This window comes from Phymastichus coffea, unplaced genomic scaffold (genome assembly GCF_024137745.1).
Source record: "Phymastichus coffea isolate CEN01 unplaced genomic scaffold, Cenicafe_Pcof_1.1 PCOF00096, whole genome shotgun sequence".
In the NCBI taxonomy this organism is placed as follows: domain Eukaryota; kingdom Metazoa; phylum Arthropoda; class Insecta; order Hymenoptera; family Eulophidae; genus Phymastichus; species Phymastichus coffea.
In genome coordinates this window covers 636,816-653,092 of record NW_026706907.1, presented here as the reverse complement: position 1 = coordinate 653,092, position 16,277 = coordinate 636,816, and the positions used below count along the sequence as shown (strand labels likewise).

At 40.4% G+C, this 16,277-nt stretch overlaps 2 protein-coding genes across 5 annotated transcripts; one reads left to right on the top strand and one right to left on the bottom strand.

Moving 5' to 3' along the window:
• The first annotated feature begins 379 nt into the window (after window positions 1–379).
• LOC131669775 (eukaryotic translation initiation factor 3 subunit I) lies at window positions 380–3,086 on the top strand. Its single transcript, XM_058944902.1, has 7 exons — window positions 380–534; window positions 984–1,044; window positions 1,179–1,374; window positions 1,735–1,981; window positions 2,063–2,343; window positions 2,419–2,619; window positions 2,697–3,086. The coding sequence occupies exons 3-7, from the start codon at window positions 1,372–1,374 to the stop codon at window positions 2,943–2,945; spliced, it is 981 nt and encodes a 326-aa protein (XP_058800885.1). The 5' UTR covers window positions 380–534; window positions 984–1,044; window positions 1,179–1,371; the 3' UTR covers window positions 2,946–3,086.
• A 2,469-nt stretch (window positions 3,087–5,555) lies between these two features.
• LOC131669770 (uncharacterized) lies at window positions 5,556–15,820 on the bottom strand. Of its 4 annotated transcripts, none has more exons than XM_058944894.1 (11): window positions 15,431–15,820; window positions 12,678–12,805; window positions 11,169–11,744; window positions 9,824–10,495; window positions 8,551–9,516; window positions 8,052–8,146; window positions 7,656–7,787; window positions 6,562–6,744; window positions 6,355–6,477; window positions 6,167–6,271; window positions 5,556–5,897 (listed from the first exon to the last, which is right to left on the bottom strand). In XM_058944894.1, the coding sequence occupies exons 2-11, from the start codon at window positions 12,772–12,774 to the stop codon at window positions 5,556–5,558; spliced, it is 3,291 nt and encodes a 1,096-aa protein (XP_058800877.1). In that variant the 5' UTR covers window positions 12,775–12,805; window positions 15,431–15,820. The 4 variants fall into 4 exon arrangements, with proteins under 4 accessions (XP_058800877.1, XP_058800880.1, XP_058800878.1 ...); XM_058944897.1 differs by having other exon boundaries at window positions 11,298–11,744; XM_058944895.1 differs by lacking the exon at window positions 15,431–15,820 and adding an exon at window positions 13,142–13,332.
• Between the last annotated feature and the right edge of the window lie 457 nt (window positions 15,821–16,277).

Here is a 16,277-nt window from a genome sequence, read left to right as displayed (position 1 = left end):
AAATATATGAATAGTTTCATTCGTTTTGCAAGATCTTTAATTTTTTTATTTCAATTCATATATAATATACCTTTTGCGTATGCCATATAGTCTGAATAATGTTAAAAAAATTTGTCAGTCAATTCTTATATCAATCTGTTTTCACAAATTTGAACGTTATAATCTATGTTAAATTAAACTTTTCCACTAATTTTATTTTAGTTAACCAACTGTAGGATTATTGTATGTAATACATTAATTTATACAATAATCATCCTACTTATTTACGCTTAAAACATTACTGAGAATAATGCTTTGTAATTATTCAATAAAAAATTCATATTGTTAATTTGATTTTTCTATGAGTTTTGTAAGGGACCAGCCATAGCGACCTAACCGACGAAAAGAGCGACGTATACGGTCGCTGTTTGTTTGCCAGGGTGAGTTCGTGCCGATTAGTGCAGCGTTTGGTGGCCACCGTGTCGAGATTCGAGAATCCGGGGGCGACCATATAGTGCCATCGTACAGTGTGTCTTGGTTTCCCCAATGACAGAGGTGAATTATTCATGAAACTCGAGGAAGCTAGTAATTTTACAGCTTGAAGGGAAGCGTTTGAAAGATATAACTTTAAGCACATTTACAAATCAAGCATGTGGACGATTACACTAGAGTTTTTATCAATAAGCTTTTACACTTGCGAACTGTAAAGTATATAATACGATTATGAATTTTTTACGACTTGTATGATTTGCATCATGCGCGATATAATAAACCAATACCTATAAGCCATTCGTTCTTGCAAGATTCTTAAGTCGCGATCGCACGTTACGTATGCTACTGGATTCATTAGTCTGAAACTTGTTCACATGTGTGATGGAAATCTCAGTTGCCACGAAGTAGATAGACGAATCTATAGTCTTATAAATAAGCGTAATTGTAATATTTGAATAATTCTATTTATATAGAGTAATTAATATTTAAATGCTGTTTACAACTCGCACTAGGCTGTTTTCAGTAATATGGAATTCATGGCTGTTTCAAAGATCATTGAGCTTCATTGCAACGGTATGCTTGAATACATATACATATTACTTTAAAGTTCTTTAAATTATCTTGAATAGATCATTTAAACCGATTGAATTTTTACGATGTGGTTGGTAAGAACTGAATCCAGATACTTTGTGTAAACATGCGCGCAGATTGTCTGTTGCGGCAATATGGTGGTGCCACCTGGAGGTGTACTTTCTTCTGTATCTGTGCACTCTGTGCAGACTGTGCTGTGGGCTGTGGTAAATCACTTATCAGCGTCGTGCGTCACCGCGTGAAAATTCACTGACGGCTTAAGATTTTTCATTTGTTACTTGCAAGAAAGTGCTACACAAATAAAACAATATGGCAAGTATTTCTACGATTTACCTGGCGTTATTTCTCATCTTTCCCCAAATTAAAATTATTCGAATTTTTCGGCAAATTGAAGAACATACCTAGTATAACCTATAATTTTGTACTAACATTATTGCAGCCGATGCAAACTAAATTTTCATTTAATATATCTTTTTGGTGAATGTTATCATCGTTTTTATTGCTTATTGCTACAACATTATGATTCTATTTTTATTTGTAAACGTTTTACTTGTTTCAACTTATTCGAGTGATTTCTATTATTGTGTAGTTCACAACACCAGTATTACAACAGTGAATTACTGCTTATTTTCTATGAATTGGAGTAACTCAACGAATAACTGAATATTTCAGAAACCCTTAATGTTGCATGGGCACGAGCGTGCCATTACAAAAATTAAGTACAACAGAGAAGGAGATCTGCTTTTCTCAGCCAGTAAAGACAAACAGCCCAATGTATGGTACTCCTTGAACGGTGAAAGATTGGGCACATTCAATGGACATAATGGTTCAGTCTGGTGTATTGACGTCAATTGGGATACCACACGTTTTCTGTCTGGCAGTGGTGACAATTCACTGAGAATATGGGATTGCACAACAGGTTTGCATGGTTTATGAATCAGCAGTTATTCCAATGTTTAGGAATAATGCTAATATTTGAATATTTCCATATATTTTGTAGGGAAAGAAATTAGCGAATTGTCAACCAACAGTTCTGTGAGAGCTTGTTCTTTCAGTTACTCTGGTAATCTTGCTGTTTATGCAACTGACAAAGCTCTTGGTCATCAGTGTGAAATGTTCATCATTGACATTAGGACTCCAGAAAGCGTACTTTCTCAGGATGACAATGTTTGCAGGACTATGATTGGTGGTTCTAGAATCTCATCTCTCCTTTGGGGAGCTCTTGACGAAACTATCATCACTGGTCATGAGAATGGTGACTTGACCATCTGGGACAGTAGAGTAAGTATGCAATTTGATTTATGATTAACCTTTTGTAATTGAAACTATCATTGAACTTTTTTAAATCATTGGCAGACTGGAAAAAAATTAAGCGATGCTCAGGGACACAAAGGTCAAATCAATGACATGCAGTTCAACAAAGATTCTACAATGTTTGTTACTGCTTCTAAGGATCACACTGCTAAATTGTTTGACAGTGATTCCCTGGTTGCTCTGAAAACTTACAAAACTGAGCGTTTCGTGAACTCAGCTACCATTTCGCCAATCTACGATCATGTGAGCTTAAATAACTATGATTTTTATGAATAATTTATGTTAATTCTGTGCACTAGACAGACTTCTTTTTTTTAAAGGTTGTTGTTGGAGGTGGTCAAGATGCTATGGATGTAACGACGACATCGACCAAACAAGGCAAATTCGATGCTCGTTTCTTCCATCTCGTGTTTGAAGAAGAATTTGCACGTCTGAAGGGTCACTTCGGTCCCATCAACTCATTATCCTTTCACCCGAACGGTAGAAGTTTAGCTACTGGAGGAGAAGACGGTTACATTCGTATCAACACGTTCGACCAGTCTTACTTCGATTTCCACTTTGAGTATTAAGGTGTCTAATAAAAATAAAATGTTATTGTACGAAACGAAAATGTTGCTATTCATTCCTATGGAAAAATTGTTATCCAATGTTATAACTGCATAATTTAATGAAAAACATTTTTCATGCAGAAAATCATGCCTAAATATAGTTCTGAATTTTCACATTTGATTTATACCTATTTATTTTCTAAACTAAACGATGTTAAGAACTTAATGGAATAAACTAATTTGTAGGTAAAAAGGCTTGCTTGAAACAAAGTTTATTAAATGTTGGTATACTTTATTTTTGCATTGTTTAGTCATTTATATATTGTACAAATCATTACAGTGAAGTAGATATATTTGCAACCATTATATTTATGTACCTGTGGATGCTCTTTTTCGTATAACCAACATTATCTTTGTGATGGCTGATTAAATCCTTTAACTAAAACGTTCAGCCATTTGTTTCAATTTTAGTTGTTTGTATAACGGACTTACTTTTATCGCCAAATATAGTCTTGCTCTAAATTAACAATCTTCTATGATAAACGTACAAAAATCATGAGACGTTGAACTTTCGTTAAAAGTAATTATACCTGTTACTCTCGGAGGACTATCTACATATTAATTTATATGTTCACGTAAGCATATTATTCAATCAGAGCGTATACAAGAGAGGCTCCATGTTATTTCTGCTTTCACAAAACTATGTCGATTTTCTAAATCACTTTGTTATAGTCACACATTTTGTTAATAATATTACCTTATATATATAAATATTTACATGAAAACTACTAAATTAAAATGTCCAACGTTTATTCTGAAAAAATTTTTTTGATAGAAAAAAATATCAAGACTGGTGAATGTATGTGCCATCCTATTTTATTGATATATCCGTTCATATGATATCCTAGATTAATGTACATTTTTGTTCTTATAAGAGCGCAAAAAATAAAACTGGATATTTATTACAGTAAGGAGTCCATATTAATCCAACTTATAATAGTAGGTACACTTTACAACTTACTTATCTGTACTTTTCACTTTTTTTTCATTTCAATGATCATTATAAATTAATTTCGTACTTTTACGTGTTCTCACGTGAAAGACTTCACTCATAAATAAAAACTTTTACGCAGGGATGACAGTTCTTTATATATTCACTAATGATCATTATTTAGAAAAATACGGCGCGATTGTAATTAAAAATTATACACGTTGGACCTATTTCAAGTAAAAGTGACTTAACTACGCGTTGCCCGTTATGAATTACATTACTTGCCATATACAACAGCAAACTCATCTCATAGCTTGGCGAAGTCATCTTTTAAGGTAACGAAGTCGTCGAATATTGGTTATCGAAATAACATTTTTAGTTGTTGATATTTTTATTAAAAAATGTAGTCGACGCTTGTTACAAATTATGACAAAATAACTTTAAAAAATGATACAAAATGAACAACAATGATCAGGTTGATCAAAAAAAAATCCCAAATAAATGATCGGTGACTCGATAGCGAGGAAAACCTTTTCCTCTAGGTATGAATAGAATTATATTTTTGCCTTTTCTTCAAGAAAAATATTAACTGAATAATACGTAACTTTTCAATCATCAAACCTCGAATCACACTACAATAACTCATTATATAGAAAAAAACGAAATCTTGTTGGAATTGTAAAAAAAATGATCAAGCCAGCGTCAACTAGAAAAAGAAAACGAAAACGCTCATGGTTTTCCTTGAAGGAATACATGACATATAAGCGTTTTCTCATAGCGGATGATCGCATCATGGACATCGCTCAGCACGCAAGAAAAATCTATTTCAACAGTGCCTCTCATACACATACGACATACGACTCACATCATCATCACTATCATCATCATCATCAATCAATTTTCAACCAGAAAATAAAAAGACGCTCGACAGATACATTATATCGCTCTTACGAAAGAAATTTACATTAAATAAGCTCCCCATGAAGAGTTTACAGTCAGGAGTATGACAATATCTCCAAGTGCTCGCAAGCGAATTTTCAAATATCGGTTATATTTTTTATGTTGGCTTTTCTTACTTTGCTTTCTTCTCCATGTACCGTTTTTCTCTTTACGTTTTGAAAGATCATTATATAGGCGCAGATCGGGACAATACGACGTAGTTCGATCGCAATCGATCAACCAAGGAATCGTACAGAAGGCCACCCTTGTTTTTTGTTAAATGTTCTTATTTCTCACAGTCTATTTGTTGTTCTTTCGCTCGCTCTCGCTCACTCGCTCTCTCGCTCTCTCGCTCTCTCTCTCGCTTTCTCTCGTGTTAATGCTTGTATGCATGTATGTGTACATAGACAACAACAATAAAAATTCTTAAATAAATATGTCAATGTGTGAGTGTGTGTATGTGATCATCGATGGAATTATTAAACGCAAGTCGCGCGTAGATCCAGCTCATAGCGTAATTAGCGTCTATTATTATTGTAAATAAATCATCTCTTCCCATTCGACTTGCTATGTTCAATTCAACACATGTACACTCGGTAGGTCGCGGGCAACAAGCAGCCTTTTACACGTGTTCAATAAGCGGCCGAGAAAGAGATCGATTCGTCGTCGTCATAATCATCGTCTTCGTCATCTCATCGTTGCTATTTCCCTCGATTTTGCGGCTGCGACGACCTACTCGTCGGTTTAGCCGGTTGCGGTATGATTGTGATCTCGTCGTTGATCTTCAACGGCTTCAACAACGAATCGCTCGATCGAGGTGACGGCGGCCTACCACCACCGCCACTACCACTACTACTGCCACCTTTTTTATTGTCCATTACGCGCTTCGCAACTACACTGTGCGCCGAGTATACGTGATTCTCGAATTGTTTGTACATGCCGAATGTCGCGGTGCACACTGTGCATTTGTAGGACAAGTGGGCCGGCTTCAACGTCATTCCGTGATCACGTGCCACGTGATTTAGTAATTTCCATTGGTATACCTATACAATAAACATTATTTATCTATTTAATTGCAAGTCTATTAAAGCTTAAGCTTTTTCTAGAAAAAACGTTAATTTCTCTTCTTTTACAAAAAGTCACACAAAAGACATTGATTACTTCCCGAAACCGTAAGATAAGTTAAAATCTTTTTATGGACAACCAATAAAAACTTATATAACGGTTTACTCAAGCCGTAACTGTACTTTCCAAGAACTTTATTAGGCGTACTATGCTGTATTGTAGATCAGGTAAAAAAACTGATACTTACGCGTCCACAAGCTGGGCAACGACCTGCGTCTTTGCCTTTGTTTGCAGCTTCCTGCATACTTGATGTGACAAGTCCATGAGATCCAAGCAAATGTCTTTCCAATCCCTGATAGAATAAAATAATAATTTAACTTTTTACAGAAACTTCTGTAATATGACGACGATTTTAACGTTCCATGCAATATTTACCTGATCAGTAAAGAATCGAAATTGACATTTTTGGCAGTTCAACGGGGGTCTATTGTATATCATCTTTGGATGAATCTTAACTTTGTGTATCCATTGCATGTGATTTCTCAATTGTTCCAGGTCCTAAATTAATCAAACATATTGAAATAAAAATAATATTGCAACATTCTTTATTATTCAAGTTTGCTATCAAAAAATATATCTTACCTTAATATAACCATCACAAATTTCACAAATGACAAATTGGCTTTTTCCTCCAGCTTTTGACTGGCTATTAGAACCTGGAACGGAAGTCTGCGGTGCAGTGCGAGGCAAGGGAGTTATAGATATACTTGGTTGACTTAATAATTTGGCTGTTGGATTCTTCACAGCATTGGTGACTGATGTGTTCTGTAAAAATATAAATTATAGTATTTCATCAGAACAGCCCTTGAGAGAACATTATTACAACCATCAAGATATCATGTTAATAAGTAGTAAAAAATATGTTAGAAATAAAGCTACAGTGTCAGCGTATTGCCCTTCCCCTTACAGCCAACATCAGCATAAAAATCCTGTGTAATGCAAAGCTTATAATTAAACGTAAAAATACATCAATTAAGGTCATCCAACGTTTTCAAATAACATTATTAGACCTAAAAATTGCTCTGTAGAATCTTATGAAATCGAAATTTCATGCGTTATCATCTATTAAGTAACCTGAAATGTTTTGAAATAAAAAATGGAAATGTACAATAAATAAAATATACACAGTGTTATTTTTGTTTAGAAAAAAACTCTCGTCGCTGCTGACACCATTTTCTTTTTATTATCGTGACAAGAATGAACGGCTAGAGTAAGAATGTTAATGATGTTAATATATGCAACTTTATGTTAGTTATAAAACATCAATAAAACCATCTGAAGCGCTTTAACTCCAAAAAAAGTAATGTGCCAGCAGAAGCAAGATTTTTTAAATGATTTGCTCGTGTTGTGTAATTCCGAATTGTAAATTTTGAAGAATATAATTAATAATATTTCACTACAGCTAAAAATTAGGTGATAATACCTCAAGTAGTAAATATTCAAATAAAACACACTTGTAATATTATGCGTGTGAGCTTTCCTTCCTAATATTTATCATTTCTGAGTACATTATATTTATCTCGAGCCATGCGATATGCAATAATATACACATAGAGACTGAGAGAGAGAGAGAGAGAGAAAAGATAAAAGAGTTTTTGAGCAAAAATATTTGACGAATCCCCATTCCCAGATTATTGAAAAATATCACTTTTCCGGGACCAACATTGATGGATTACCTGTGAGGAGAGCAACCTAGACTGGGACTCGTTAACGTTAGGTACTAAGGCAATGGGTCGTCCGGAACTGCCGCTACTACTGCTACTCACCCCCGATAAGGCCGATATGACAGTCCCAGAGCCACCCACCACCTGTTCACCACCCACATATATTTTTTTCATTTTAAATTCAATCTTTCTTTCTTCTCCTTTCTTTATGAAGCTCTGTATAGAATGGTATTGATAAATTCAAATACGCCGTTTTTTACATTCGTTTCTTTTTTTCCATTTTTCGGGCTAATCAGTATTAATACAATGACTTATATTCACGATATTTAGTCGAACAAAATTATATTGCTTATTTTTCGACGAATATTCGCTTAAGAATAATTATTGAATAATTAAGACGATATTTACCTGGAATAATTGGTTACTACCGCCAAAATTGTACTGTTGAGGCACCATTCCTAATCCTGATGATGTCGGCCGGTACATCATACTTGACATATTGTCTGAAAAGAAAATCAAAATTAAATTTGACACTGATGCCTTATTACTGCCCTCTTTTAAAGCATCTTAAAAGTACTGCAAAGTCCATTGGAAATGGATTAGACTCGGAAGTAGGTTTCGAAAACAATAATTACACAAATAGATATTGAGGTGACCTAAATTCAATTTTCAATTATTTATATAAACACTCACGACTTCAATGAGAACGGTATGCATAATTTGTTTTGTGAATGAAAATTCATTGTATTGTATAATTAATCTTCTGAATTTACCTGTGTCTACGTGAACATTGAGAAAAGTTATATGAAGAATATTTGTCTGGGCAGAGTTATGTAAACTACACTTTACAAAAATAAATAAATAAATAAAGCACGTGTTTCTGTGTATTGATAGAGAAAAAACTCACCTTGTCGCATACCAGGTGAACCACCAGGTCTTCCCATAGGCTTCATATCTGGATACCTCGGTTGCATTGGCGGTCTTCCTCGACCTCTACCAGTGACCGGGGCAGGTAGCAGTTTGGGTAACAGCTGTTGTGGTCCTTTCGCTCCCATAGCCATGGCCAAGGCAGCAGCCGAAGGTTGTGGCATATTCCTTGGCCGATGATGAAGCCTTGGAATCTTAGCTGGCGGCTCCCAATCCATTGATGGCTCCAGGTTTCTTTCTGGTCGGAACTTCTTTTGGCAGGCAAGTATGTGTCGAGTTAATTTACCCTTTTGATTGTCCTCAAATGGACAATTCGGACACTGATGGAATGCTGGTCCCCGCTCCAATCGACCTCGGGTATTATGTTCAGCCTCCATGTGGTACAGAATGTCGTGTGGACTGCGCACCTCTACCGGGCAGAAATTACATTTGTACATGTAATTCCGCATATGTGGTGTTTCCAAATGATGTTGCATAGCCAGGAGGGATTCGGTTTTGAAGTTACAGAACTCGCACTTTTTCAACTCAAAGTGGAACGGTTCGTTATTTTCTTTGCTGAATTCGAGATTCTTAATCAGCGAGTTAATGGCCATCTGAGTTTCCGCGGAGGATGTACCACCTTTACTGTGTTTGCGTTTTTGTTGACGGAGAAGGTCAGTCTGAACATATTCCTGGACCAGGCTAACGCCAATAGACGTGAAAAATTTGCCCAAGGGAAGGTCAAAATACGTGGGAATTTTGTTTCTGTCTTCGTGCAACTGAGCTTCACTCTTTTCTTCCGACGTTTTATCGGCGGTAAGATCCAGCGTGTCGTCGTCTTTCTTTTCATCGTCATCACTATCATCCTCCTCGTCGTCGTTGGTTGATGCTTCACCCGTGAGTTTTTTCTCTTTTCTTGCCTGTTTTCTGACTTTCTCGTCTTTTTCAAAAGTCTTGATGTTTTTATCTACAAAAAGAAGCAAACATGTGTTTTATTATAACTTAATGAATGAAGTTTTATTAATAAATAAATATGTAAAAAATTATACTAAAAATGTATACTAGTTTATAATAAAAGACTGCAAGCTCTAAATTACTGAGCTTATATTTTATTAGAAATCGATATTGGCTTTTTATCGTTCGTAACTGCCGTTTGTAAAGTAGGTGATTTAAAAATTACATGATTCCCTTGCTTTTTTTTGTTAAAATTTTACTTGACATTTATTCACGACTTAAAATAACTCAGGAATAAAAATTAATTTTAATGTAATTACCTAATTTAGTAACAAACTCCTTGAGCGGCTTCAGAGGTGGCTTCTCGTATACATAAGGTACAATGAATGAAGGTGCCTCGACAACATACATATCATCGGTAAGAGTTGGCAGGATCTGCGAGGCCTGCATTTGCTGTTGCTGCTGTTGTTGTTGTTGCAGCTGTTGCTGATGGTGATGATGTTGGGGCGACGGTTGCGGGGGCATTACCGGTGTGATCGTTGTGCCTTTGCTACCAAGACTCTGAGTGGTCTTAAGAGGAACCGGTGTAATGGTAGTCCTCGTATTGGCATACATCTGTTGTGGTACACCGATCGGCATAACGGAAAAAGCGCTCGAGGCATGTGGCAAGTTGGACGAGGATGACGACGAGGATTTAGAGCTCGATACAGGTACACCACCTTTACCCGAAAGTATCGAGTTGGTGTCGATGATCACAAGAGTCGGCTCTTTCTTGCCGCCCTTCATATTCTTACTGCCAGCAGCGATCTCAACAAGCCGCTTTGTGTCGTTCACCACGATCGTCGTCTTGTTGTTGCTCGTCGAGATATTTTTCATCGGAGAATGCTTGTGTTTCGAGTTCTCCTTATCTTTGCTGTCTACCTCCGCCAATGGATCTTCCGGCTTGATTTCTTCTATATCCGAGTTATTGTCGAGGGCTACTGGTTCGTCATCTGAAGAGGAAAAACATATTTCAGTTATTAAATTTTGTCAATTGGTAAGATTCTAAAAAAAAATTTGTAGGACTTTATTGCGCAAGAGCATGATTTATTCATTAAGCATATTCAAAATTAATATAATACACAGCAGATTTATATAATTAAAAAAAAATGATATAAAAATATTATTTTATAAATCTGCTATGCACGAGTTGATGTGGTTTCCGACAATGTCAAAAAATGATTTTATTATGTGTTTTCTCGAATTATGTTGACGCAATTTGAATATTGTCAAAGAATTAGAGGAGCTTAGAGCAGCTGGTAAAGCACCCTTATTAAAAAAATAGAGCTTTACATACGACCACACGGCAATCTCTTTTAAAAGTATAAAAGACAACAATATATCAGAGCTATGCATAATGGAACATCAAATATATGTTGTAAATGAAAAAAGAGATTACTCCCGTATAGTACACGTAAAATTAAACCTCGGAAAAAGCAATCATAACTAAGCAGTTGGAAAGTAAATAAAATGAAAAAGAATGGACAATATAAAAGTGAAAAAATAAAAACAAAAGATTACAAGCAACAAGTATCGGAGCCACGTATCCCATAGATGGAAAATGATTACAAAAGTTGGTGTTATGTTCGAAATAAAAAGGAGATAGACTTGAACAGCTGAATTTACCAAGCTCTCGTTCCATGTAGCTCTTTCGATTGACGTTTCGAGAACTCCTACGTGGCGTAACGCACGGGAGGTCTGGCTTTTTACATTTCTTTTTTGGAGTGCCTTCGGCAGTTTGGCCATTACTCTTACCCCCGTCGACGATCTCCTCCACGTCGCTGCTACCGGCCTGCCCGTTTTCTTCGCAGATTTTCAAGGCTCCACTCTCGCTACCACCGCTCTCGTCCAAACATTCCACATCAGAACTACGTGAATTGTCAACTTCCATCGCGGTATCCCTTGTCGACACGACGCTGATTTCCAAGCCTCCGGGGATGTTACGGTTCTCGAGGACTGCTGCCGCAGCTGCCGCTGCTGCGGATATCGACTGATGATTCGAGGCCTTTTTAGCGGCTGTCAAAGCTGGAGGTTCGATATCCTCCTCTGGCACACTGTCGACCTCCATCCCTTCGTCGTCGTCGTCGATGACCTCCTCGTCTTCTTCCTCCTCTTCCTCTTGATCCGGATGAAGGGAATGGTTGTCGTCTGTATCGCCGTTCTTCGACTCGTAGCCGCCGTTCATTCCATTTGGAATTACCTCTGAAAAATCAATAAGATCAGTCAATATAATACTCGATTAAGTTATTACAACAATCCGAAATAGTAGGAAGAAATTTCGTTTTTATTTAGAAAAAATATAAGAGAACGTAAAGCTACGTACTAGCGTGGCCTTTCTTATTTTCAATCGATTGCTGTTACTTCGAAATATTTTATTTTTATTGAGATTGTGCATTTTTATAAAATATCAATAATGTATGTGCGAAGATAATGTAAATGATGATTATTGTCAAAATTGTAGTCATCACCGCGATTGTCGATAGCTCAATAACACACACACACACATACGCACACCCACACCCATACACTCTCTCTCTCTCTCTCACACACACACACACACACACATATACATGTGTGCGTGCATGTGTGTGTGTGTGTGTGTGTACACATACTCTGCCCCGAACGAGCTCTGGGTTATCCGCAATAAACCTACGAAGTTGTTTGTCCCGCAACTTTGTGTCAACCGTAAAAATAGCATCGCGTTCAAAAATAATAAAATAACTGAAAAAAAAAATAAAAAGCAAACCACCGAAAGAAGCACCCTCTGCTTTCGAAATGTCAGAAAAAGCATCGATGCGGCTCGTCAAACAACGCGTTGACACGAAAGAGAACAACCTATAAATTAGTCTATGAGAGCGGGCGCAGCGCATATACATTCGTACACACGCGCGCGCGCACGCTCGCACACAGATACGTGCACACACACGAACACATATAATAAATGCGCGTGTAATAGAGAGAAAGAGTACGAGAGCGGAGAACGAGAGAGAGAGAGAGAGAGAGAGAGAGAGAGAGAGAGAGAGAGAGAGAGAGAGAGAGAGAGAGAGAGAGAGAGAGAGAGAGAGAGAGAGAGAGAGAGAGAGAGAGAGAGAGAGAGAGAGAGAGAGAGAGAGAGAGAGAGATATCTAACCGTACCTTTACGAACGGCGTCCGCGTCATCCTGCGGACTGGCCGCGGCGGCTGGCTCCTTGAGGGAGGAGGGAAGCACCTCCAGCGTGGCGCCGCCTTCCATTCCTCAGGCTCGGCGGCAACAGCAGCAGCGTCTGCAATCAGGATGATTTTTCTTGTCAGCGCCACGTGAATACCGCACGCAACGCGATTTCGGCTCGAGACACGCTTTCGACCGATCACACATATCTGTATATGCACGTATGTGCATCTAACGGTTAAAGAAGTCGCAAGTGAAAGAACGAGAGAGAGAACAGGGCAGACAACCAACAATGTAGAACCGTTCTCAAAATGGCGCCGCCCGCACTAGGCGTCCTCGTGGAGAGTCGTCGTCGTCGGCATGATGAAGTAGCCAGCGGCGGCGGCGGCGGTGGCGCGCGCAAGTGATAACCTATAACAATTCCATCTCCCGGTCACATGTGTTTGCTCACCTTACAATTCCTTTCCTCGCGCGTTGCCGCGTTTGAACCGTCTGTCGCTACTTGCACTTTCGACGACGACACGGCGACAAAGACAGCGCACACTCAAGAGATGGGAGAAAGGAGCTGGCGATGCACGTCGTCGTCGGGAACAACAGCGACGCAGCCAATCTCCCGCCCCTGACTACTGTGTGCCACAGTCAGCCGCAGCCACACGGCCAAAGTTCAAGCTTCTCTCCCCCCACTTTCTCTCTCTCTCTCTCTCACTCACACCGACGCACACCAACACTACTTAGTTCAGACTCTCTGGCACACGCAAACAGGGTTTTGACACAGCACACAGATACACGCGCGCGCGCGCGCCCGCTAACACACACACACACTGAAGCGACCTCGTCGTTTCTAATGTATCGCTCAGCAACACACGCACACACCCAAGCGCAACACCAATACACTCAGATAAAATTTCATTGCGCCGCCTCGTCACTGTTAAAAAGCTTGCGCAGATCGAAAACGGGGTGTTCTCCAAAAAACGTAGCGCGCGAATTAGAAGAGCGCGTTTACGACCGGTAACCCATGGTAATTTGCAAGTGCGCGGCACAAGAGGCCTTTTTTTCTTTTTCGAGGTGTCAGTAAGCACGTCTTTGCGCGCTAGCGACCGACAATTAAAACACCGAGAAGCCAAGGAACAGCCCAAGCGAGCGTCTTTGCCGAAAAAAAATCGGCCCGAAGTTCCTCGACTGAGGGAAAGGTCGCTGCTACCGACGACAGACTTGGAAGTCTTGCGCGGGGCTAAGCGTGCACCATCGCGAGGGCTTTCAAAGCTCCTCGCGCAATCTCCGTAACTCAACTTGGAACGTCCCCAGGATTGCCGCACCCACGAGTCAAGATCATCCCCTTGAGCGATGCGGCATGCGCGCGAACTCCGCGAAGTCGCAGGCCCCAACAGCCGCACACTTAAGCGTCAAGAAGCGCGTGCATTTCGATTTTCCCGCCGGCGCGGCATTCGAAGGCAGTCGAAAATCGTCGCGGAGGAGTGAGCGCGCATAAAAAAGGCAGCGCGCGCGGCAGGCCCGCGAGAGCGTTCGGTCGAGTAGAGCGATGAAGAACCGAACACACAGCCTAACTCTTTCAGGGCCGTGTGAAGCGCCCCGTTTTCCACGATTTCTCTCTCCACACGTGCTTCTCTCTTTGCCAAAGGACGGTCTCTTCTTCGCGAGCGTTGCACACGCTGCGCTCGCACAGGCGGCAGAGCTGAAAAAGCGCACAGGTGTCGATGGAGCACCGATTGTAATGAGGCGCGTGTCACGACCGAGACAAGTAGTCGAAGGATGCAAGGCTTTATTAATAAATTTTTATTGCATCTGAGACTGACGTCACGCTGTGACGGCCATTTTGTACTTTTTGCACCGCGTGATCAGTGTGCGTGCGTTGCTGTACATGTGTCTGTGCGTGCGTGCGCGCGCGCTCTGCTTCCGTGTGAAAATCCACTATTTCCACGTCTCCCTCCCCTCCCTCCGCCGTCGTCGAATAAAAGAAATAATCGAAACCCGTTAAGTTGGAATTCACAGCAATTCGCTTTGGATATGACAAAAGAGCAGTAAGAAAAAGCTCGACTGCACTTACGGTGTATTTACCAACAGAAAAACCGCGAAGAGCCGCGCAGCAGTAGCTTACGCATACGAGACAAATGCTCAGCATATATAAGCAAAGCGCGCGCGACACTTCGAATAGGAGCGCGCGAAAACGCCAAGAGGCACACGTGTAGCAGCAGCAAAACGTACATAATTCCTCGAGAGCGTGCCGCCGCTGCAACAACAGTGTGATGTTGCTGTGCTCGAAGGGGACCCACGGATGAACGGACGAACGGATGGACAGACAGACAGACAGACGGGGAGAGAGAGAGAGAGAGAGGGAGCGAGTGAGAGAGAGAGAGAGCGAGAGAGAGCGAGAGAGAGCGAGAGAGAGCGAGAGAGAGTGAGAGAGAGAGAGAACGAGAGACAGAAAATGGAGGACAGTGGCAACGACAACGGCGCGCCACCATACGGCCCTGACGCCCCGCCACCGGCAAAGCACATCCCCGGGGCCAAGCTTAACCGAGAATACTCACTTAGACTGTCGCGATTTTCATGGCGAAAACGAGGTGACTCGTTTAAATGAGAATCATGATGCAGAATTTAAATGAAAGAGAACGAATGTTGTTCTTGTAGATGAGGTTGACGACGCTTGCATTATTCAGACCGGGTTGTACGAGTGCTCAAAAGGAGGTTTGCAATTTTCGTCAACAAAATGGAAACTCACGTCGAAACAGCTGTAGTGTTGTCGCTGTCGATGCCGGTGATGATTCCTCGGAAGCACTCAGCTGCCAGACGGACCCGCCGTCGTCGGGCGAAGGTACAACTGCTGTTACTGCCCCCCCCCCACACAACTGCGCTCACTTGGTTGCTGTCTGTATGTATGTGTATGTGTGTGGTGTGGTGTGGACGACGTCGACGACTGGTGTGTGGAATGGAAGTGTGTCAGCGGCTAACACTACTTCAAGTACACGAGCACCGTTATCAATCACCACAATGCCAATCACTGATCGATGCAGGGTAACGATACACACCTGGTCCACAGATACGAGCCTCTAAATTAACTCTCAATCGTCCTGATTTTCGATTTCTCAGACAGGGCAACGCTGTGCGTACGTCTCGCGCGTTCTCTCGCGAGAGCGAGACTGATTTTAGCAAGATGGCCGCGCACGGTCACATGACCAATCCGCCACTGCCGCCGCAAACGCAGCTGCCTGCCTGCCTGCCTGCTGCTGTTGCCTAGAAAACAGAAAATCACCAGCTTCTCGAGGTCGCCGACGGCGATGTGGTTGCCAATGAAACAAGCGTCATGGGTGATGAATGTTTGGGAAATATGGCGACGGAAAGTGCAAATTACAGTGTGGAGAGAGATCTTTCGAGGTTATTGAAGTGCAGGGTGCTTGTGGATATTGCGATAGAGCTACAGTGGGAGTTTTGCTGCAATTATAGAAAATAATAATAATGGATGAGTTGTCATGCTGTCTGCTGGAAAGAATTGATTACTAGTGATGGTTGGTTATTGATTCACTATGCGTTTTAGGACCTGGAATTATTGTATAAGGGAGAAAATCTCA